This window comes from Mobula birostris, chromosome 13 (genome assembly GCF_030028105.1).
Source record: "Mobula birostris isolate sMobBir1 chromosome 13, sMobBir1.hap1, whole genome shotgun sequence".
Lineage (NCBI taxonomy): Eukaryota > Metazoa > Chordata > Chondrichthyes > Myliobatiformes > Myliobatidae > Mobula > Mobula birostris.
In genome coordinates, this window is record NC_092382.1 from 27,682,631 (window position 1) to 27,707,071 (window position 24,441).

Below are 24,441 nucleotides of genomic sequence, written 5' to 3' on the forward strand. Positions count from 1 at the left end.
TTCGAGCCGAGACCCTTCATCAGGACTGGGGAAAAAAAAGATGAGATGTCAGAGGAAGAAGTGTGGGGGTTGGAGGGGTGGAAGAAGTGGTAGGTGATAGGTGTAACTGGGAGAGGGAGAGTAGTGAAGGAAAAAACTTCTTAGGATCTAATTTCCTTAACGATTCTCCAAAGATCATTGCTAATGCATCCACATCTTTTCAGCCACCTCTTTCAGATCCCTGGGGTGTGCACCATCTGGTCCAGGTGACCTATTTACCTTCAGACCATCTCTGTTTCCCAAGAACCTTCTCCCGAGTAATGTAACTTTACACATTCTGACCACTGACCTCTGCGAGCTCCATATTGCTGCCAGTGTCTTGCACAGATATGAGTGATGTTCAATACTGAATGGAGAGACAGGGTCCTTTTTCTCTTTACTTTGGTAACCATACAGTCAAAATGAGAATTGTAACGCTCAATCATTTCATTGTACATTGTGTACTCTTTGTTATTTCAGCTGTCACGTATTCTGTGATGGAAATGAAGAACCAGCAGAGATGGAAAACACTTTGAAGTCCAGTATTGTTGGAAACTCATAATATTTATCTGTAACTATGCAATACAGTATTATAAATGTAGATAAATCTAACAGGTTAGTAATGATTATGTAAAAGTAAGTGTGGAATATATATGTATGAAAAACCAAGCTTCTTTCATTCTAGCAGTAAAACGATACAGTTTTACAGGAACTTCAGCAATAGCTTGGACCTTGGCCTGTCCGGGAGCCAAGTGGCCTCGGCCCAACGTATAACACAGACATGTACGAACAACTGTAACATGGCCAAACTCACTTTTAGTGAGGTTCACAGTAAGACTGGCCTTGGAAAATCTGTCAAACAGTTTTTCTACAGCTGCAATCTGCTCTTCCCACGTGTCATTCAAGACCAATAAATCACTGATATAAGCCCCTGTGTTTACTAAACCTCTAATCACAGAATTGATCATTCTTTGAAATGTCCCAAATGCTGATTTCTCTTTAGCCCTCTCTGTTAAGGGAACACCCCAGTATTCTTTTAACAAGTCAAACTTTAAAAGGTATTTAGCCTTCCCCACTCTATCAATACAGTCATTCATTCTCTGTCCTTGTTCTTTCCTATTTCTAATTTCTTCAACCATTTTCCTTTCTTGAAAGTTCTCTCTGTCAAGGTACCATTTCATGGGCTGGGCTGAATTCACAATGACGTGATGCACTGCACCTGTGTTCTATTTCAAAATGCCAATTAGTCCTTTCGCTAGTTGTTGTGGTCTAGGGTCCAACTGATGGACCTTATCAGTCATATTTTCCAAAACAATGGAATTCTGACATCTGAGTGAGAATAGATTCAGTGGGTAAACATGTTTTTCCACTCCATTATCAGATTCCATGACTCCATTTTGTTCCATAACAATTCTCCCAGCTGCAATTCTAGCAAACAAGTGTTTTATTTTAATTCGACCATTTTGTAAACTTTCCTTTGCAAGGACACAAAGCTTACTAAATTTTCCCAGAATTTTAAAACAACTTAAACACACTGACGGATTTTTCTCAATCAGACCATAGTTCTCTGAGTAGGGTCAAACGTCCTTTTGGCCTGTAACTCAATACAGGTTTCAACAAACTACCCTCCAAAGCCTTCTGAATCGAATCTCCAACAATAAATAAGAGGAGGGGAACCCCTTCATCCCAATTTTTCCCATTTCTCACACAATATGTTTTAATCATCGTCTTAAGAGTTGAGTTGAGCCGTTCCAAGGCTCCCTTGGACTCTTACATCTGTAGATGACACCATGTGCTTAGCTTCTAATTCTGTAGCTATCCCCTGCAATGTTCTCAAAGTAAACTTACAACCCTTTTTAAATCAAATTGAATTTCTTTGGGCAGACCTACCAGTGAAGAACTTACTGAATGCTGTTACCACAGTCTTGGCCAGGGTGTTTTCAAAAGACACTACTTCAGGGGACCTAGACACAGCACACATGATTGTTAACACATACTGATGACCAGCTGCAGTCTTTTGCAATGGGCCTACACAATCCAGTATGACCCCAGGAAAAAGATTCACTAAAAGCAGATACCGGTTTAAGTAGTGTTACCTGAATAACCTGATTAGATTTCCCCTCCACATGACAGGTATGGCAAATCCTGTAAAAATTCACAACATCCTTCCTTGAACTAGGCCAGTAAAATTCCTTCATAATCCTGTTCACTGTCTTTCTCACTCCATGAGGTGCACCTAAAGGCACACTGTAAGCCATGTTTAAAATTTCAGCCCTGTAAACTTTCAGAACCATCATGTGACTTGCAGGCACAGTGGCTGGTCTCCACCTCCTCATCAACACCCCATCTTTATGGTAATATCCCACTGACTCTCTCTGAACCTCTTCTCCTATGAGAGCTACCTCCCTTAAAGCCGCCATTCCAGAATCTCCCTTCTGTTCTCTATAAATACCTTCCTCAATAAAGACAAGTCTTTCCCATACACCTTACTCTCAAAGTCCTGCCGAAATCTGGAAGGTAGAAAAGTCTGTGATACATCATTATAATTTAAACCTCTGGTTTTCCTACCGTAGGCCTCAACAGCAGCTCTGCTCATCAGCTGAATTGCTGAAACACTCTTATCGTGGAGAGCTGTCAACATGTCTCCATTGTTTACTAAACTCAGCACCATCATCAGGCTTATGAGAACCATGTATACATTATGGAAGAGACCAAACAATCCGTTCATCAAATTTCTCCGACTTATCTCCATAACATTACACTGAATTAGCTTGCAGGTGCTGAAGTATCCAAACAAAATTCCAGAGTAGCACATCATTGCTCGGCAGGCCTTTGTCCTGCAAGCAGGGTCAAAGGTCACGCAACCAATCCAAACTTTTCCGCAAACAACAGGAGTTCTGCAGATGCTGGAAATTCAAGCAACACACATCAAAGTTGCTGGTGAACGCAGCAGGCCAGGCAGCATCTGTAGGAAGAGGTACAGTCGACGTTTCAGGCCGAGTCCCTTCGTCAGGACTAACTGAAGGAAGGGAGAGTAAGGGATTTGAGAGGGGGAGGGGGAGATCCAAAATAATAGGAGAAGACAGGAGGGGGAGGGATGGAGCCAAGAGCTGGACAGGTGATAGGCAAAAGGGCATACGAGAGGATCATGGGACAGGAGGTCCGGGAAGAAAGCCGGGGGGGGGAACCCAGAGGATGGGCAAGAGGTATATTCAGAGGGACAGAGGGAGAAAAAGGACAGTGAGAGAAAGAATGTGTGCATAAAAATAAGTAACAGATGGGGTACGAGGGGGAGGTGGGGCCTTAGCAGAAGTTAGAGAAGTCGATGTTCATGCCTCCAACCTGATGATTCCCCCTCCCCCCCCTTGTCTTTCTTCCCGGACCTCCTGTCCCATGATCCTCTCATATCCCTTTTGCCAATCACCTGTCCAGCTCTTGGCTCCATCCCTCCCCCTCCTGTCTTCTCCTATCATTTTGGATCTCCCCCTCCCCCTCCCACTTTCAAATCCCTTACTCTCTCTTCCTTCAGTTAGTCCTGACGAACGGTGTCGGCCTGAAACGTCGACTGCACCTCTTCCTACAGATGCTGCCTGGCCTGCTGCGTTCACCAGCAACTTTGATGTGGTTTGCTATCTATCTATCTATTTATTTATTTATTCTCTCTTTCCCTATCACAAATACTCCTTGCCTGTTCTCCATCTTCCTCTGGTGCTCCCCTTCCCTTTTCTTTCTTCCAAGGCCTTCCATCCCATGATACTCCGCCTTCTCCAGCCTCGTATCCCTTTTGCCAATCACCTGTCCAGCTCTTGGCTCCATCCCTCCCCCTCCTGTCTTCTCCTATCATTTTGGATCTCCCCCTCCCCCTCCCACTTTCAAATCTCTTACTAACTCTTCCTTCAGTTAGTCCTGACGAAGGGTCTCGGCCTGAAACGTCGACTGCACCTCTTCCTACAGATGCTGCCTGGCCTGCTGCGTTCACCAGCAACTTTGATGTGTGTTGCCCAAACTTTTCCAGCACTTTATCCAAAAGTCCAGGAACAGCACTTTTCCCATTATTTTCAGCAACACTGACCTCACCAGAACCCACTTCTTCACCAGCCTTTAAACCACGGTCTAATACAAGTAACTGAGAATCCTCACATTCCACCGGTACCAAGGTTAACCCCTTATTCACTGAACCAAGATCATCTGACACACAAAAACTGCATTCCTTTTCAACCAAGTCAGGCACCTCAGATTTTAACTGAGCTTCAACATAAGGTTCAGAACCCTGTGAATTCACAGGTACTTCCACAACCTGAACACATTAAATCGGGACAGCTGCCTCTTCTGGGCTGTCATCACTTGTCCCAGTTTCAAATTCAAGGTCACCCCGAACCTCCCAGCTATTCTCTGGCAAACTCTTTTTGGGTGTAAACTCAACCTCGTGGGTTAAAACTTCTTCGTCTGCTTTCTTATCAAACCCCTGCAGGGTAGCGGCATCCTCTGCATCAGGGTATGACCTTACATCATCAAGAACACAACTTTTCAATTCATCACACAAAACAAGCCCTTCCGAGCTGTAAAAATCATCAGGGTCCAACACTAAACCTCTTTGCTGCAACTTCCCTATCTTTTCCAGCTTGAACCGCTTCTGTTTGTCGTCTGCCACCTGATCTTCACATTGCCATATCTCCATCTCGGCTGTCTCTGTCTTTCTGCCTCTTCTCTCTGTTTTTCTACCCTTCTCTCTGTCTTGCTGCCTCTTGTCTACATCTTGCTGCCTTTCTAGCCTCTCTTGAGCTGTTTTAATTTCAATTCATGCTCCATTCTTAATTTTTCCAACAGAAGCTGAAGCTCATCCTCAATACTAACATCCATTTCTGCTGTATCTCCACACAACCAAATAAAACGAGATTTTCCCCAATCAATTCAAACAAGCCTCCCAACCAATTTTGTTCATGACACTGACGCAGGCCCCAATTTTGCAAGAGGTCCAGGGTTCATATCCCCGGACGAGCCCCAATTTTGTACACGTAGCCCATGACGGGAATAAAGAACCAGCAGAGATGGAAAACACTTTGAAGTCCAGTATTGCTATAAACTAATAATATTTATTAGTAACTACGCAATACAATAATATAAATGTAGATAAATCAAACAGGTTAGTAATGATTACATAAAAGTAAGTGTGGAATATATATGTATGAAAAACCAAGCTTCTTTAAGTCTAGGGGTAAAAAGATACAGTCTTACGATGATGAGTAAAGTTCAGTTCAGTTCAGTTCATGGTATTGAGTTGAGTAGTGATGGAGAGAGAGAGGGGGAGAGATTTGAGTCTTCAGGTGAGCTGATGACGTTGATCTTCTCGTTGTCCTTTGAAATCCTTTAAAAGTCACCGACTGTGACTTTAACAAAGGGACCGGTTTTCTGTGGTGGAGCTATCCCCCAGGCAAGGGTGGACACATGGACAACTCCCCACGAGTCAACCCTTTTCCTCTTTCCACTGCAAGAGCGATGGATCGATCTGCCTGATCGATCCTCCAAAACCCACTTTACCTGCAGGCACAACAATGCTCATTCAGTGTCCAAACATGTGTCTGAGGTCTATCATCTGACCTACTTTATCTTCCCGTGCTGAGCGTCAACTATCATTCAAATAACTCTTCTATCCTCTCCCTGTGAAAGAAATCCAAGCAGGCAAAAATCCTTGAAGAAAGTGTCAACAACCTGCCAAAAATCATGACATCAAGTGTCCATTAAATAATACCGCCTTCGGTTACAATTGCAACTTACGAGCTGCTCGGTGCTTTCTCCAACTCAGCAGAATGCCTAAAGTTAACGAGTTCTTTCTCGTGCCTTAAAGTGACAGTCCCACAGTTAGTCTTTGTCTCTCTCTCTTTCAAAACAAGCTATCGATGTTAAATAACTCTCTCTCTCTTTTCAAAAGCACAGTTAATAGGGGTAATCGAACACAGTTCATAGGGGTAATTCAGGACCCTGTCACACAGGGTACCGATTTGTAACAGGGGACACATCATGCAGCATCCACCCAAATGAGATTTCTGAAGTTGGGCCGGGCTGGGGGGCTATCACTGCCTATATTACGCTGCCAGCCGAAGCGCGACTTAGATAAGGTTAGATGACCGCGTGAATCGCTTCCCACATTCGCAGCAGGTGAACAACCTCTCCCCAGTGTGAACTCAATGATGCACATTTGGTTGACACGGCTGACAGAATCTCTTCCCAAAGTCTGAGCAGGTGATCAGCCTCTACCCATTGTGAACTTGCTGGTGTCTCTGCAGTTGAGATGACCAAGTGAATCCCTTCCCACAGTCTGAGCAGGTGAATGGCCTCTCCCCAGTGTGAACTCGCTGATGTCTCTGTAGGTGGAATGAGCAAGTGAATCCCTCCCCACACACAGAGCAGGTGAACGGCCTCTCCCCAGTGTGAACACGCTGATGTACCTTCAGATGAGATGACTGTGTGAATCCTTTCCCACACTCTGAGCAGTTGAATGGCCTCTCCCCAGTGTGAACACGCTGATGTCTCTGTAGGTGGAATGAGCAAGTGAATCCCTTCCCACAGTCTGAGCAGGTGAACGGTCTCTCCCCAGTGTGAACATGCTGATGTACCTTCAGTTCAGATGACTGAGTGAATCCCTCCCCACACACAGAGCAGGTGAACGACCTCTCCCCAGTGTGTACTCTCTGATGTACCTTCAGATGAGATGACTGTGTGAATCCCTTCCCACAGTCTGAACAGGTGAATGGCCTCTCCCCAGTGTGAACTCGCTGATGTACTTTCAGTTGAGATGACTGAGTGAATCCCTTCCCACAGTCTGAACAGGTGAACGGCCTCTCCCCAGTGTGAACTGACATGTGTACCAGTAGGCTGGATGACTGAGTGAATCCCTTCCCACAGTCTGAACAGGTGAACGGCTTCTCCCCAGTGTGAACTGACATGTGTACCAGTAGGCTGGATGACCGAGGGAATCCCTTCCCGCAGTCTGAGCAGGTGAACGGCCTCTCCCCAGTGTGAACTCTCTGATGTACCTTCAGTTGAGATGACTGAGTGAATCCCTTCCCACAGACGGAGCAAGTGAACGGCCTCTCCCCAGTGTGAACTCGCTGATGTACCTTCAGTTTAGATGAGCAAGTGAATCCCTTCCCACAATCTGAACAGGTGAATGGCCTCTCTCCAGTGTGAACTCGCTGATGTACTTTCAGTTGGGATGACCGAGTGAATCCCTTCCCACAGTCTGAGCAGGTGAACGGCCTCTCCCCAGTGTGAACTCGCTGATGCACCTTCAGTTGAGATGAGCAAGTGAATCCTTTCCCACAGACTGAGCAGGTGAACGGCCTCTCCTCAGTGTGAACTGACTTGTGTATCAGCAGTTCGGATGACACAGTGAATCCCCTTCCACATTCTGAGCAGGTGAACGGCCTCTCCCCAGTGTGAACTCGCTGATGTACTTTCAGTTGAGATGACTGAGTGAATCCCTTCCCACAGACTGAGCAGGTGAACGGCCTCTCACCAGTGTGAACTGACTTGTGTACCAGCAGTTGGGATGACCGAGTGAATCCCCTTCCACATTCTGAGCAGGTGAACGGCCTCTCCCCAGTGTGAACTCGCTGATGTACTTTCAGTTCAGATGCCTGAGTGAATCCCTTCCCACAGTCTGAGCAGGTGAATGGCCTCTCCCCAGTGTGAAGTCGTTGATGCAACTTCAGCTTAGATGATCCAGTGAATCCCTTCCCACAGTCTGAGCAGGTGAACGGCCTTTCCCCAGTGTGAACTCTCTGATGCACCTTCAGTTGAGATGAGCATGTGAATCCCTTCCCACAGTCTGAGCAGGTGAATGGCCTCTCCCCAGTGTGAACTCTCTGATGTATTTTCAGTTCAGATGATGTAGTGAATCCCTTCCCACAGACTGAGCAGGTGAACGGCTTCTCCCCAGTGTGAACACGCTGATGTACCTTCAGTTGGGATGATCCAGTGAATCCCTTCCCACAGTCTGAGCAGGTGAACGGCCTCTCCCCAGTGTGAACTCTCTGATGCACCTTCAGTTGAGATGAGCATGTGAATCCCTTCCCACAGACTGAGCAGGTGAACGGCCTCTCCCTAGCGTGAACTCGCTGATGTACCTTCAGTTTAGATGAGCAAGTGAATCCCTTCCCACAATCTGAGCAGATGAATGGCCTCTCCCCAGTGTGAACTCGCTGATGTACCTTCAGTTTAGATGAGCAAGTGAATCCCTTCCCACAATCTGAGCAGGTGAATGGCCTCTCCCCAGTGTGAACTCGCTGATGCACCTTCAGTTGAGATGAGCAAGTGAATCCCTTCCCACAGACTGAGCAGGTGAATGGTCTCTCCCCAGAGTGAACTGACTGGTGTGTCAGCAGATCGGTTGACCAAGTGAATCCCTTCCCACAGTCTGAGCAGATGAATGGCCTCTCCCCAGTGTGAACTCGCTGATGTACCTTCAGTTTAGATGAGCAAGTGAATCCCTTCCCGCAGTCCGAGCAGGTGAACGGTCTCTCCCCAGTGTGAACTCGCTGGTGTGTCAGCAGATTGTATGATTGAGTGAATCCTTTCCCACATTCCGAGCAGATGAACGGCCTCTCTCCAGTGTGAACTCGCTGATGTACCTTCAATTTAGATGAGCAAGTGAATTCCTTCCCGCAGTCCGAGCAAGTGAACGGCTGCTCCCCGGTGTGAACTCGCTGGTGAGACATTAGGTCAGATGATCGAGTGAATTCTTCCCAACAAGTTCAGCCGATGACCAGCCCCTGCCCAGGGTGAACTGACTGGTGTGTCCACAGATGGAAAGACCGACTGAATCCCTTCTCACACACAGAATAGGTGAATGGCCTTGTCCCAGTGTGTACTTGCTGATGTACCTTCAGTTGAGATGACCGATTGAATCCATTCCCACAGTATGATCAGATGAATGGATTCCCCTCTGTGTAAAATGACGGGAATGCCAATCGGTCTGATGATCCAGAGAATCACTCCCCATCATCTGAGCAGGAGGGATGATTGAGTGAATGCCTTGTTCCACTTCTTCAGTTGTATGGTGCAACTGTAACGAAAACCAATTTCCCCCGGGATCAATAAGTATGACTATGACTATTAAATATCTGGACGGAGACAGCAAAACTGGCGTGTTCTGTTCGAGAGTCCAGTAGACAAATTCCTTGTCATTTTTAACCTGTAAAAAGATTTACAAAATCCATCAATCAGTGTTGGAAAACCTTTCAGATGAGGTCACTTGAGTTGTCAAAGTGTATTCTGGCATCACACTGCTACAGTAAAGTTCAACCCAAGCTGGAGAGAGAAATCATCTTCTAACTGGGTACAGAGCTGGTATCTGGAATGATCATCAAATTCTCTGATGCTCTTCCTGTCTCTCTAAGAATGCGGCATTTCTGCCATCTCCAATCTGTGACCTGACTCAGTTTGACTCTCTCCATTGGTATTATTCCCTGTTCCCACTGAGCTGCATGGGTGCCTAGCCCCACAGTAACTGGTACACTCTCACACAAATAGCCGGCAGTGAATTCCACACACCCACCACTCTCTGTGTGACAAACTTACCCCTGACATCCCCTCGGTATCTATTTCCAAGCACCTAAAACTATGCCCCCTCGCGTTAGCCATTTCAGCCCTGGGAAAAAAACCTCTGGCTATCCACATGATCAATGCCCCTCATCATCTTATACATCTAAAAAAGGCTCTAAACATAAACAAGGAAAGTACACATTGCTTTGAGGATTGGAAAGAAGTATACAAAATTATGAGGGTATAGACAGGGTAAATGCAAGCAGCTTTTCCCACTGAGGTTGGGTGGGATGACAACCAGAGGTCATGGGTAAGTGGGGAAGGTGAAAATTAAACAGAAACATTTGGAAAAGCTCTTTACTGAAATGGTCGTGAGAGTGTCAGCACAAGTGGTGAATATGAGCTCATTTTCACCATGTAAAAGAAGTTTGTATGGGAGCCTGGATGGTCGGGGTATGGAGGACGATGGTCCCAGTGCAGGTAGTTGCATTAGACAGCTCAAATGTTTTTTTTGGCATTGACTAGATGGGCCAAATAGCCTGTTTCCATACTGAACTTCTCCATGTTTCCATGACAGAGCAGCTGGCCAAACTTGTTTGGAAGGGAAAAGGTAGGAGTGACAATGGAGCAGCAATGGCTGGAGTTTCTGGGAGCAATTCGGGAGTTGAGTGATCGATACATCCCAAAGAAGTGAAAGCATTGGAAAGGCAGGAGGACACAATTGTGGATGAAATGAGAAGCCAAAGCTAACATAAAAGCCATAGAGAGGGCAAACAAAAGAGCAAAAACTATTGGGAAAATTTTAGAAACCTGCAGAAGACAACTAAAACAAGAAGTCGGATGAGCTCGGGGGGGTGGAATTATGATATTGTAGTCATTAATGAGTCTTGGTAGCACCCAACAGTCTGAGGCATTTAGAGGAACAAAATATCCGGAGACTCAATATCTCTTGAAAACCAAGGTTCCCTGCAGCAGTTACCTTTCAACTTTTATTTTGGCAGGCACATACAAACTCTACACCCTCAGAATTTCACTTCTGAAGGCCTCCCACTTACCAAGTACTCCTTTGCCAGAAAACAGCCTGTCCCAAACCACACTTGTCAGATCCTTTCTGATACCATCAAAATTGACCTTTCTCCAATTTAGAATCTCAACCCGTAGTGCAGACCTCTCTTTTGCCATATTTACTTTGAATCTCATGGCATTATGATCACTAATTTCGATCATCAGCCCTGGATCATTTCCTAACAGCTCATTGCACACTTCTATGTCGGGAATTCTACGAACTGATTAAGGGCACATTTGGCAACCTCTACCCCCTTGACAGCTTTTACAGTATGGGAGTCCCAGTCAATATATGGAAAGTTAAAATCACACCTTTGTTTCTTGGCATGGTCTGCAATCTCTCTACAAATTTGTTCCTCTAAATCTCTCAGACTGTTGAGTGCAACCAAGTCCCAATAATGGCTACAATATCATAATTCCCTGTCCTGAGCTCATCTGGCTTTCCTACGATGCTTCTTGCATTGTGATATACACAGCTCAGCACATTCATCGCTCCATGCTCAACCATTTGATTGCTGACTCTGTCTGAGGTCTGAACAACATCTGACTGGTGTCAAAAAAACAAACTCTCCCTCGTTGTCACAAAAACAAAGGAGCAGATTGTGGACGGCAGGAGGAATGGAGACAGGCTAACCTCTATTGACATCAGTGGATCTGGGGTTGAGAGGGTGAACAGCTTTAGGTTCCTCAGCATAAACATCACCGAGGATCTCACATGGTCTGTACATACCGGCTGTGTTGTGAAAAAAGCACACCAGCACCTCTTTCACCTCAGACGGTTGAAGAAGTTTGGGATGGGGCCCCAAATCCTAAGAACTTTCTACAAGGACATAATTGAGAGCATCCCGACTGGCTGCATCACTGCCTGGTATGGGAACTGTACTTCCCTTAATCACAGGAACCTGCAGAGAGTGGTGCGGACAGCCCAGCGTGTCTGTAGATGTGAACTTCCCACTATTCAGGTTATTTACAGAGACAGGTGTGTAAAAAGGGCCCAATGGACATTGGAGTCCCAATTCACCACAACCACAAACTGTTCCTGCTGTTACCATCCAGGAAACGGTACCACAGCAAAAGGACCAACAGGCTCCGGGACATCATCTCCCACCAGACCATCAGACTGATTAATTCATGCTGATACAATTGAATTTCTATGTTATATTGACTGTCCTGTGTACAAACTATTTATTATAAATGACTATAAATTACACATTGCACATTTAGATGGAGATGTAAAGATTTCTACTCCTCATGTATATGAAGGACGTATGCAATAAAGTCAATTTCATTCAATTCACCCTCTCCACTATCTGTTCTGTCATTCTGTCTCCCATTTCCCCTACAACTTATTTTAACCACATCACCCTCTCCCCACACTAGCACTAGCGAGCCTCACCACTGGGATATTAGTCCCCTCTTGTTCTGTTCCTCTAACTAACGAATTCCCTATCACCCCTTTGATTTTTCTCTGCCAGGTAATCTCAACAGTTTCTAAAGTGGTTCCACCTGTTGTTGTGTGGGATGGACACAAGAGTACTCTGCGATGGCTATTTAACCTCATTCTCCTTCCTGACTCTCACCTAGTTTCCTGTGTCCTGCACTTTGGGTGTAACTCACCTCTCTTCGTGTCATATCTATCACCCTCTCCAACTCCTGGATGATCCGGAAATCATCCATCTCAAGTTCCAACCCCTTAAAGTGCAGGGTTACAAGCTGCAGCTGGATGCACATCTTGTAGGTGAGGGCATCAGGGACACTGGAGGTCTCCTCACCCTCCCACCAATGTCCCCTCTAATTTGTAATGACCAGTGTGCACATCAATCTTGTACTGTGCATTTTTTTTTACCCAGTGACAACATCTGCATCGTGAATTTTCTATAGAGAGGTATTTATTTCAACAGCTAGCAAATCACTGTCAGTAAGAACTTTGATCTTCTCTGGCTTCGATCGAGTTCATCTGCACTCTCACACAACCTATGTAGCAGGCCTGTAACGGGTAATGAAGGATTTTCTCGCCAGAGCTTTTGCACATTGTCCATATGTGGTTTGCTTGCTAAATTACGCTTTAAAAACTCAGATTTCCAAATATCACTCCACTTCTTCCCACTTGTAAATTCTCCAGCAACTTTTGCATCACCACAATCCACACAGGTAACACCAGTTTCTGTATTGTACATAAATATTTCCCCTGAACCCTCCCCCAGGTGACTGACGGTGGTGAACTCAGTGATGGCAATGCCAATGAATATGAAGGGAAGGGCAGTAGTCTGTCTCATTGGAGTCTGGCACATTTGTGATGTGAAAGCTACTTGTTGCCCAGGACAAAGGTGTTTGATATCATTATGTACCCAGAGAGAGTGGGACAAAACATGTTCTCACGGGTAGAAAAGTCCAGAACAAGAGGGGGTGGAACCAGCAACAGACACAAAATGCTGGGGGAACTCAGCAGGCCAGGCAGCATCTATGGAAAAGAGTACTAATGCTGAGTTCCTCCAGCAATTTGTGTGTGTTGCTCGGATTTCCAGCATCTGCAGATTTTCTCTTGTTTGTGACTGGAGGCAGAACAAAGGTGATTTTCACAACAGCTGATGTAAAAGATTTTGTTCCCTTTCTCCGAGTTCCCGATCCTTGCATTTAGACAGCTGGAGCTCAGCTCTGTCTGAGAGACCCATCGGTTCCCATTCCCTCATCAGCCGGAAGCTCCCCGGGGCCCGTGTACGGATGGTGGGGCTGAGAGAGAGGGAAGAGAGCAGGACTGTCCCGGGATTGCGGGTCACGGAGTCCGGAGTCACAGCAACTACCCGAAGTCGGTGTTGAAAACGCCGCCCGGTGAGACCCCCAACCCGGAGATCCCTTCTCACCTCAACCGATCATCCGGGGCCTTTTGTGCCCCGCGCGCTGGTGAGCTCGAGCTTGGTCGGTTTAACGGCTGGGCTACTGATCACGTGACCATCCCCTCCCCCACCGCTGTCAACAGAGGAGTTATGCACTGCTCTATTCCCATTGGTGGGAAGCGATGTCAATCACTGCTTCCAGCCAATAGCGGAGGCGGACCAGCCGAGAGGGCGTTACCCCCGCTGACACCGTCTCCCGAACTTTCCGTCACGGCGGGACAACCGTCAAAGTAAATGTCCGCTTTCTGATTTATTTCCATTTCCCTCCGAGGGAAGTTGGGGCGTTTGTGAAGCGTCTCCTGCGGCCGGAGTCTGATGTGTCGCTGAGAGGTAGGAGGAGACCGCTCGGCCCGTCGGTTTGATGCCGGTTCCCCGGGGAGGGAGAGGATGAAGACGGGGAGAGAGGGGGCGGACAGGATGTTTGTCCCGGTGGGGACAGGAGGGGCTCATCTGTGGAAATGTCTGAGCCCACGGTGGTGGCGATTCACCACATTGGGGGGCAAACACCGGCAGACTGTTGCCCTGCAAGCGGGGCCGATGGTCCGGGCAAAGTGACAATTATTTGTGTTTTGTTGAGACTGTACCGGGAATATGGTGTAAAATCCCGCTCCCCACACTAACACGGGTCACACAGACCAAAGAACAAACTGCCGGAGGAACTCAGTGGGTCGGGCAGCATCTGTGGAGGGAAATGGACCGTCAACATTTCGGGCCGAGACCCTCCCTCTGGACTGAGAGTGGACGGGAAATAGTCCGAGAAAAGAGGTGAGGGGTGGGGATGGGGCAAGAGCTGGGGAGTGAGAGGTGGATCCAGGTGAGGGGGAGGTGGGAAGGTGGAAATAGTGACGGGGGTGGGAGGTGAGTGGTTGGGGCAACACGGGGCTGCAGAAGATGGAAATTAATTCCATAGAGGATTAACAAAGAGGTTAGAGAGTATTTGTTATAGAGAGTGCAATGAAGATTCACCAGACTGATCCCTGGAGTGGTGGGGTCATCATATGAAGAAAGATCAAATGTGATAACCCTTTCATTTAGAGAATCGAGGACTGAGAGGTGAACACATTGAAATGCACAACATCATTACTGGCTGAACCAGGGATCCCAGTCTCTGAAAAAGGGGGTGGACTGTCCGGGACTGAGATGAGGGGAAATGTCTCCACTCCGAGGGTGGTGAATGTCTGTAAATCCCCACCACAGAGGGTGGTGAAGACTCAGTGATCGTCTTCACATAAAATAGAGGCCGGCAGATGTGTGGAGACCGAAGGGATCGAGGAAATGAGGATCGGGCAGAAACATGTGGCTGAGATGGGAGAGCAGCCACCATCTTGTTGATGGTTAGAGGGGCTGAATGGCCACCTCCTGCCGTTTCTCACTTGATGTTTCAGTGTTCCTGTCCAGTGAAGCTGGAGGAATGTGAATAGAAATGAGTGTTTATAAACATGGACAGATTTAAATGAAACCTGCACATTTCCGTTTTGGGTCTGAATTGTGTGTTGGACCAGGATGGGAATTGAGCCCGTGACTCTGTGACCTTGGGCTGGAGGGAAAGGGACAGGGAAGATATGGAGGAAAAAGTGAAAATGTATCGGGTGTAAATATGGAATAATGTGGGAAATGCAGCGGATGGGTCGGGCAGCGTGTGAGGGGCGAGGAGCAGAGTCACCGGTTCAGGTGGGAGACCCTCCACCAGTCATGTGATCCCATTTCCTGTTCACGTTTTTCCACAGACCTGCATCATCTGCCGGTCACTGCTCTACATGTACGTGTAGCTTCATCTTTCACCCGTTCAGACAAGTCAGTGAGATCCGGATCTGTCACGTCCTCTCGTTGTGGGTGGACAATGATTTACTCTGCAATATTTTCAGCATGTTTCCATATAACCACATAACAATTACAGCACAGAAACAGGCCATCTCGGCCCTTCTAGTCCATGCCGGTGTAAATATGGAATGATGTGGGAAACGCGGCAGATGGGTCGGGCAGCGTGTGAGGGGCGAGGAGCAGAGCCACCGGTTCAGATGGGAGACCCTCCACCAGTCATGTGATCCCATTTCCTGTTCACGTTTTTCCTGCTCAGTCTGTGGGAAGGGATTCACTCAGTCATCCAACCTACAGAGTCATCAGCGAGTTCACACTGGGGAGAAGCCGTTCACCTGCTCAGAATGTGGTAAGCGATTCACTAGGTTATCCGGACTACTGGCACACCAGTCAGTTCACACAGAGGAGAGGCCATTCACCTGCACAGTCTGTGGGAAGAGATTCACTCGGTTATCTGACCTACAGAGTCATCAGCGAGTTCACACTGGGGAGAAGCCGTTCACCTGCTCGGAATGTGGGAGAGGATTCACTCAGTCATCCCACCTACTGGCACACCAGTCAGTTCACAATGGGGAATGGCCATTGTTGTGAATCCCTAGGTTTCGTTTGCTGTGGACTGTCATTTTAAGAGAGAGAGAGAGATTAAGAATGGAAATCAGTCTGACTTGCAGCTTGTCATGGCTCGCAGCTTGTTTAGTTTTCACTGAGGACACAGACACTCAGAGTCAGACAGAGATGAAGGAGGATAAATGGAAGGATCGGAACAAGGAACTGGTGGCCAAGGGTCACTGTTTAGAACTTTCCTCTGCCCACAAGGGTGGGTTAATTATCGATTCAGCGAACATCGAATGTGTGGTTGTCACCTCGTTTGATCCATAGAAGTGGATCGGATTTGGGGTATCCTGTGAAGACCACTTATGTGTTAACCCTTTCCTGGGTGTGGTGTGGTAATTCACTTGAAGACGATACCCCTTGTGACAAGTCACTTTCGGTGATAATTTGTATGTGGATTTGGAATGACGATGGATAAAATCTACAGCGACTGTTCTTTCATTTTACCACCGTGGAAACTGTGGAATTCACGTTATTGCCTTCTCTCAACATTTACCCTGGATTACAAATATCTCTCTCTCCTCAACTATTCTGTGGTTGTACTGAACTTTCATACTTTACCATCTCAAGACTCCAAGCCTTGTTTCCCCTGAGCTCAATAGTTTGGGAGTTATATTTACACAGACGTACACATACCACTGCTAACTATTGTTTATCTTGCTTAAGTTTCTATATTATAAGTAGATACTAATAAAGATAGTGGCTTTAACATCAAAACCAGACTCCAGGTGTAGCCTATTGCTGCTGGTTCATTTCTAAAGTGTTATGGTTCGTAACAAAATTAGGGCCTGCATCCTGGATAGGAACAGACTTGGGGGCGTATTGATTAATTATTAATTTCATTGGGGAAATCCCTTTTGATTTATTTGTGTCTGGAAAATCAGCAGCAATGGATGTTGATAGATTTCTGGATATGCCAACCTCTGAGGCACTAAAGGACACCAGGAGGATTGAGTTGTTGAGTATTGCTAAAAGGTTAAAACTTGCTAAGGTGAAATTGACAACCAGGAGGTCACAGATGCAGAGGATAATAGCTGAACATTATGCATCTGAGGATGTGTTTAAAGTGGAGGAGTAAGAGGTGTTTCCTGGAAGTAAACATAGTGAGCTTGAGCTCCTGTACAAGTTAGAAAAATTAAAAATGGAGGCTGTGGAAAGGCAGAGGCAGTTTGAGGCTAGAGAGGCAGAAAAACAGAGAGAAGAGGCAGAACAGGGAGGAAGCAGAAAGACAAAGGATGTTCGAGCTGAAAAAGTTAGAGAGATTGCAGCAAAGGGGTCTAGCGTTAGACTCTGGTGATAAGTTTGAGGCTAGTTGGGAATTTAAATTGGTACCTCCATTTGATGAAGCAGAGGTTGATAAGTACTTCCAGCATTTTGAGAAGGTTGCTCAGAGTTTAATGTGGCCAAAAGAGGGTTGGCCTATTCTCTTACAAAGTGTAATTAAGGGGAAGGCTCAGCAAGCCTATTTTGCTTTTACAGTTGATGAAGCAGCTGATTATGACACAGTGAAACAGGCTGTGCCCAAAGCTTACGAGTTGGTCCCAGAAGCATACAGGCAAAAGTCTAGACATTTGAGGAAATCTGTGAACCAGACTTGTATGGAATTTGCTTATGAGAAGTTTGTGTGTTTTGACCGCTGGTGCACATATAAAAGTATAAATGAAGATGTAAACAACTTCAAAGAGTTGGTTTTACTTGAAGTATTCAAAAGGTGCGTCCCTGATGACAAAAGACGTATTTAGATAAAAAGGATGCTGCCACTTTGCAGGAGTCTGCTAGATTAGCAGATAAGTTTGCTTTAACTCATCAGGTTAAGTTTACCCCGAATAAGAACTTCCAAAAGAGTAGCAGGGATAACCAGGGTAAACCAGAAATTAAAGCTGGGACTCGTGACAAGAGTGAGGATGAAGGGAAGCAGTTGAAGGAGAAATATTCTGGTCTTTACTTGTTACTATTGTAAGAAAGCTGGTCATATGATGGCTAATTGTTCCATCCTGAAGGAGAAAAAGGAAAAGGAGGCAGTCCCAAGTGCCTGTAATCAGTATGTTGAAGCACCTATAAACCACAGGTTTTGTTGAGGCTCAGTTAAGGACTGAGAGGTCTGACCGAGTTAAGAAGGGAGTTGATCCTTTTATGTCAGATGGGTTTGTATTAGTAAAGGAAGGGTCAACCCTGGTACCAGTGAAAATTCTTTGAGATACTGGGGCTTCTCAGTCACTTATATTAGACAGTGTTCTAAAGTTTGGTGATGAGACTGACATTGGTGAGGTAAATCTTATTAAAGGCATTGGGGGTGGCATGGTTTCTGTGCCATTGCACAAGGTCACTTTACAGTCAGGGTTGGTTTCGGGACCTGTTAGGATCGGATTATGCTCCAGTTTACCAGTGGAAGATGTTACTTTGCTGTCAGGGAATGACCTGGCAGATGGTAAAGTTGTTCCTGCAGTGCAGTTGACAACTAAGCCAACCACTGACGACCCACAGATGGATTTTAACATTTATCGCAATAACTCAAAGTGTGGCTAAAAAGCCTGCCAATGCAGACCGTTCTGCGCAGCATGATTCTGATACCCATGATAGCCAAAGTTGGGATTCAGGTTATGATGACTTAAAACAGAGATCATCTTCCTCTTTCCGTTCTGCTCCACGGAACCAGACCCAGTGCTAGAGACCGGATCGCCGTGGTCGTCCTGTGTCAGGTCATCCCCCTCAACAGCATCCAAAACAAGATAACGATTACTGAGGAGGATGGCCACAGGGGTGCTCTCTACTATCTGAGCTCTTCCCATCCCTTCCCTGACAGTCACCCACTTATCGATCTCCTGCTCATGTTCCATTATAAGCTGTAGGTCATCAAGCTGCAGCTCCAGATCCCTAACACGTTCTCTCATCAGCTGCATCTCGCACACCGGGCGCAGATATGGCCGTCTGGGAGACGGGTAGATTCCCGGGATTCCCACATCTTACACCCAGAGCAAAGTACTAACCCTGCAGACATGCTCTTGTACATGCCTATATGCTCAGTAAACATGTTCACTGCTTAATCCCCAGAGGAGAGAATGAGATGGGAAATGTCCAAATATGCTGATAACACAGAAGCAAAGGAAGGAAATTTAATGATAACATTCTGGTTTTGCATCAAGTAATTCAAAAGGCAGATTGTATTTTGGCCTTCACTGCACAGGGAGTGGAGATTATGTAATGGGCCGGTGTAGCTACCATTGTACAGGGTATTAGTGAGGCCACACCTGGAATTCTATGCACAGTTTTAATCCCCAAGCAGAAAGAAATCTTAAGAGTAGCTATGGAGCCAGCAGTGCAGTTTGACCAGTGTAATACATGGGATGCTTTACCAGCAGAGGTGAGATGATTTGGCCCTGAATTTAGAACATATTCACAAATGATAGGGTATTTGTGGAGCGTCTTGATAGAGTATCTCTTCTCATCAGTCAGAGAGCGTTCAATAAGGGATGCTCATTTCAAATGGAAATGTGTGAAAATTCCTGGAAATTTATATTTTCTATTTAATTTCGCATTGTGATCAATGAGGTATCTATGTATTTGAATGTACAATCTTTGGGTTTCACTGCCCCGAGGGTGGGAAGGCCGGTTGGCTGAGTTATTCTGAGTTGCAGATAGATAATTAATTAAGGGGAGCGAGGGGAATGGACACAGGAGCTTAGATCATGCACGGTCGTCCGATCATAAGACACAGTAGGAAAAATTTTTCCTCTTCTCCGTTGTAATTGATAAGTCCCACTATTCTGAGGACGTGTTCCCCTGGTCCCCGACTGCAGGAAAAATCCTCTCCACATACTCTCTTTCTCGGCTTTTCGGTGTTCGAGAGCCTCCCTCATTTTTTTCTAAACACTACAGGATACAGGCCCAGAGACATCAAATGCTCCTCATGTGTTTAACCTGTCAGACTTGGAATGATTTTTATGAACCTCCACTGGACTCTGTCCAATTCCAGCACATTTTTCCTACACTGCTCATAATTGTCCGTGTGGTTTAACCATTGCCTTATAACATCTCAACAATATATCCTTATGGATAGACCTCTCGTAATGAATGGTAGCATCATATTTACATAACTGTAAGGTGAATGGCCAGGGTGAAGAGTAGAAGGAAAGGCTATGGGCAGTGTTTTTTTTTAACTGGAAGGAGAAATTGATATTCATCCCTTCAGGTTGGAGCTGTGCAGGTGGAGTATGATGTGTTTCTCTTCAACCCTGAGGCTGTCAAGTTGAGCAACTCCAGCCATTACTATTCTGCCATCATCCATGCTAGTGTCTCCTTTCAATCAACTTTGGTGAGCTCTTCTCGCATGCCTCCGTAGTTCCCCTCACTGCACTAATAATGATGCATCGTGTTGTACCTTTCCCCTCTCAAAGTGCAGGGTGAATTCTAACATGTTATGATCACTGGGTCCACATGGTTCCTTTACCATAAGCTCCCTAATCAAATTTGGTTCATTACACAACACCCAATCCAGAATTAACTTTTCCTAGTGGGCACAATTACAAGCTGTTCTAAAAGGCATCTCATTGGTATTTTCCAAATTCCCTCTTTTGAGATCAAACACCAGCCTGATTTTCATAATCTCCCTCCACCCATCCCACTCGTGGACTGTTTGTTCCACTCCCATTTGGGTAGACTGCGCAGCATCCTCACCAGGACTGCCAGCCTCTGGGACAGCTACTTTCCCCAAGCAGTTAGGCTGATAAATATCTCTACCCAACTAACCCACCCTTCCACACACCAAACACCTCTATTTTATAATTTCCTGTCTGTCATCTTATGTGCAGGCACTTTATGGACATACAATCAATCCGTGCACAGTTTATAAGCTGTGGATATATGTTTTTACTGTTGTGTTTTCCTGCTGCATTGGAGCTGGAGTAATAACTATTTCGATCTCAGTTACACTTGTCTGCTGGAAATGGAATTAAACAACCTTGAATAAACATTTCAGCAGACTGCAGCGTCACATTTCTGTCTCTCAGTGTTACTGCGGCAGAGCGCCACCTAGTGACAATGGAATCCACAAATCAGGGGCTCCTGTTATTATGGCAAATCACCACCAAGTGGCAGTGTTGTCCACAAAAGGGAGAGATTTGCAGCGATATGGAGGGGTGTAGGGGGCTGGAAGCCAACTCTGCAAGTGGATGAAGTGCCAGTCCTGCCCCAAACCACCCTCCCCACCACTAGTCAGGGTCCCAAACAGTCCTTCCACATGAGGCAACTTTTCAACATCGTGCCTGTTGGGGTCATCTGCAGTTTCCAGTTTTCCAGGTGTGGCCTCCTCGACATTAGTGAGACTCGATGTAGTCTCTGCATTCTGCACTCTGTCCTGATGAGATTCTGCAGATATTGGAGATGCAGAGTAACATACACAAAATGTTGGAGGAAGTCAGGAGGTCAGGTAGCTTCTACAGAGGGGGATAAATCAAAACAGAGATTTCCTGCCGAGACCCTTCATCGGGACTGGAACTGGGAGAAGCTGGAACAAGATGGTGTGAGGAGTGGAGAGTCCAAGCTGGTAGATGACATGTGAAGCCAGGTAAGAGTGAAGGTGAGTGGGTGGGGGAGGTGGGAGGTGGAAAATGCAAAGGAATGAAAAGAAGGAATCTGATAGGATAGAAGAACGGACCATGGGGAAAAAAGGAAGTAAAAGAGGAACCAGAGGGAGACGATCCACAGTGGAGAAGAGAGAAGTGGGGAGACAGAATGGAGGAGACAGGCGTGTGGGTTTGATGAAAAGGAAGAGGTAGAAGTTAAAGATGTCGATGTTCATGCCATCGGGTTGTAAACTAACCGGATGTAATATGAGGTGTTGCTCCTTTAACCTGAGAGTGGACTCATCGAGTTAGTTAAACAATAAACCGTAAGGGAGAGTGGATTAATAATTTTCCCTTGGCATCCCTATTAAATCAATCCTCTCTCACCTTGAACCGGTGCCGTCTGGTTGTTGGTTCCACAAAAGTGGGGAAAAGGACTGCGCACGTTCCCCAGTTCTGTACACTCAGGGTTTGGGACACCTGCATCATATCAGCCTCAATCTCCTGCAGTTCAAGGTGTGAAGTCCCAACCTGCCCAGCCTCTCTCCAGAACTCAGTCCCTCGAGTACTGGCACCATTCTCGTAAATCTCTCCTGCACTCATTCCAGCTTGACGTCCTCTCTCCTACAGCAGAACGACCAAAACTGGATACAATAATCCAGGTGCGGATACCCTAACAATACCCTAACCCTAATGCAACCTCACTAGACTCTTCTTGAGCCATGAGATATGAGACAGAGGCTGCTCAGCCAATCGAGTCTGTTCCACCATTCCTTCGTGTCCAATTGATTCTCTCTCTCAACTCCATTCTCCTGCCTTCTCCCCATAATCCTTGAACATCCTTTTTAAATATACTCAATGACTTGGCATCTACTCCGTCCATGGCAATGAATTCCAAAGATTTACCACTCCCTGACTCAAGAAATTCCTCCTCATCTCTGCTGTCAGTGCTCTATACATTGAGGCCGTGGCCTCTGGTCCCAGACCCACACAGCGTAGGGTGCATCTTCTTCATAGCCACTCTGCCGAGGCCTTTCAATATTTAATAGGTTTCAATGAGATCCCCTCTCTTTCCTCTGGACCAGTGAGTACAGGGTCAAAGATCTTAAGTTAACGCTTTCATTCCTGGAATCATTCTCGTGAACCTTCTCCGAACCCGCTCCGATATGAGCATATCTTTTTCTCAGATGGGAGGTCGGAAACTGCGTGATCTGACCAATGTGTTATAAAGCTCCAGTACCACATCCTTGCTCCTATATGCTAACGTTACAGTTGTCATCCTTAACTCAATCTGCAAGCAAACCTTCAGGGGCTCCTGTTCACGGACTCCCAAGTACCTATTTCTGATTTTTGTATTTTCTCCCATTTATTTTTTTCTCTCTGTCTTTATTTTTTCTACCAATTGTACATGACTGGACACTTGCATACACTGTATTTCATCTGCTACTTCGTTGTCTGTTCTCCAAACCTATCAAAGTCCTTCTGTAGACTCCGGCTTTGCTCTAAACTACCTGTCCTGTACCTATCTTTGTATCAACTGCAAAGTTCATCACCAAGGTATCAATTCCGTCATCCATATCATTCAGATTTAATATGAAAAGATGTGGTCTCAATACTGACCCCTACGGAACACCATTAGTTAGCGACAGCAAAACAGAATTCTCCACATTATTCTGACTCTTTCTGCCTTGTCAGTCAATCTTCGACCCATACAAGCATCTTTCCTGTAATTCCATGAGCTGTGATCTTGTTCAGCAGCCTCACATGCAGCGACTTAGAGACATAGAAAACCTACAACACAGTATACAGGCCCTTCGGCCCACAAAGCTGTGCTGAACATGTCCTTGCCCTAGAATTACCTAGGCTTACCCATACTCCTCTATTTTTCTAAGCACCATGTACCTGTCCAGGAGACTCTTAAAAGACCCTATCAATTCCACCTCAACCACCGCCACTGGCAGCCCATTCCACGCATTTACTACTCTCTGCATAAATTTACCCCTGATATCTCTTCTATACCTACATCCACGCACCTTAAAACAATGCCCTCTTGTGTTAGCCATTTCAGCCCTGGGGAAAAAACCTGTCTGTCCACATGATCAATGCCTCTCCTCATCTTATACACCTCTATCAGGTCACCTCTCATCCTCTGTCACTCCAAGGAGAAAAGGCCGACTATTTACACTCAACCCCACTTAGATTAACACTACCTTGGATGGAAGGAGGAAGAGAAATAACACACATGAAAAAAAAATCACAACCTGTCAGATAAAACTTACAAGTATATATTTTCATCAAAACTGAACTGGATTCAGCACTCCCTGTGTGTGTGTATCTGCAATCATGATAAGAAATACAGACCAGAAAACTTAGATCAGAGGCAAACTGAGAAAAATGAATCATCACTATGGAAGAAAAGATTAACCAGTGGAATGAGTATGACCCTCAATGGGAGACAGCCCAATGATCTGAGCAGACGAGATGGTGACAAGGAAGCATCGAACACCTGACTGAGAGTTGGAGACCTCTTCCCTGAAACAGAGGGGTTCCTTGCAGAAATACAGGACAAGGTGGTTCACAGAAAGAAAAAAAAATCAAAAATACATATAATACAAACAAACGAGGCAATAAATGCAGCAAATGCCGAGAAACCAGACACAATCCAACACATTCCAGGATCCTCTAGCAGTTTGAATCAATCTGGTTACTTATGAAGGTACAATCAAGAGGCAAACATCATTCACCAAAATCTTGCTTTAAAATACAAACTCATGAATAACCACCATAACTTCATTAAGGCATCATAAATTCAAGCCTGATCCAGTTAGGGACAGAATCTCACTATTTATAAGATAATCAATACATTATTACAGATAGGATAATCTAAAATAAACATCCAGATATAATATTACAGGATAAACAAGCAGGAA

General features: G+C 45.8%; 1 protein-coding gene across 1 annotated transcript; it reads right to left on the reverse strand.

Moving 5' to 3' along the window:
• Positions 1 to 5,421: 5,421 nt before the first annotated feature.
• Positions 5,422 to 9,220, reverse strand: LOC140208635 (uncharacterized). The gene has a single exon (XM_072277468.1). It carries the CDS (start codon positions 8,733 to 8,735, stop codon positions 6,270 to 6,272), a length of 2,466 nt encoding a protein of 821 aa, XP_072133569.1. The 5' UTR covers positions 8,736 to 9,220; the 3' UTR covers positions 5,422 to 6,269.
• Between the last annotated feature and the right edge of the window lie 15,221 nt (positions 9,221 to 24,441).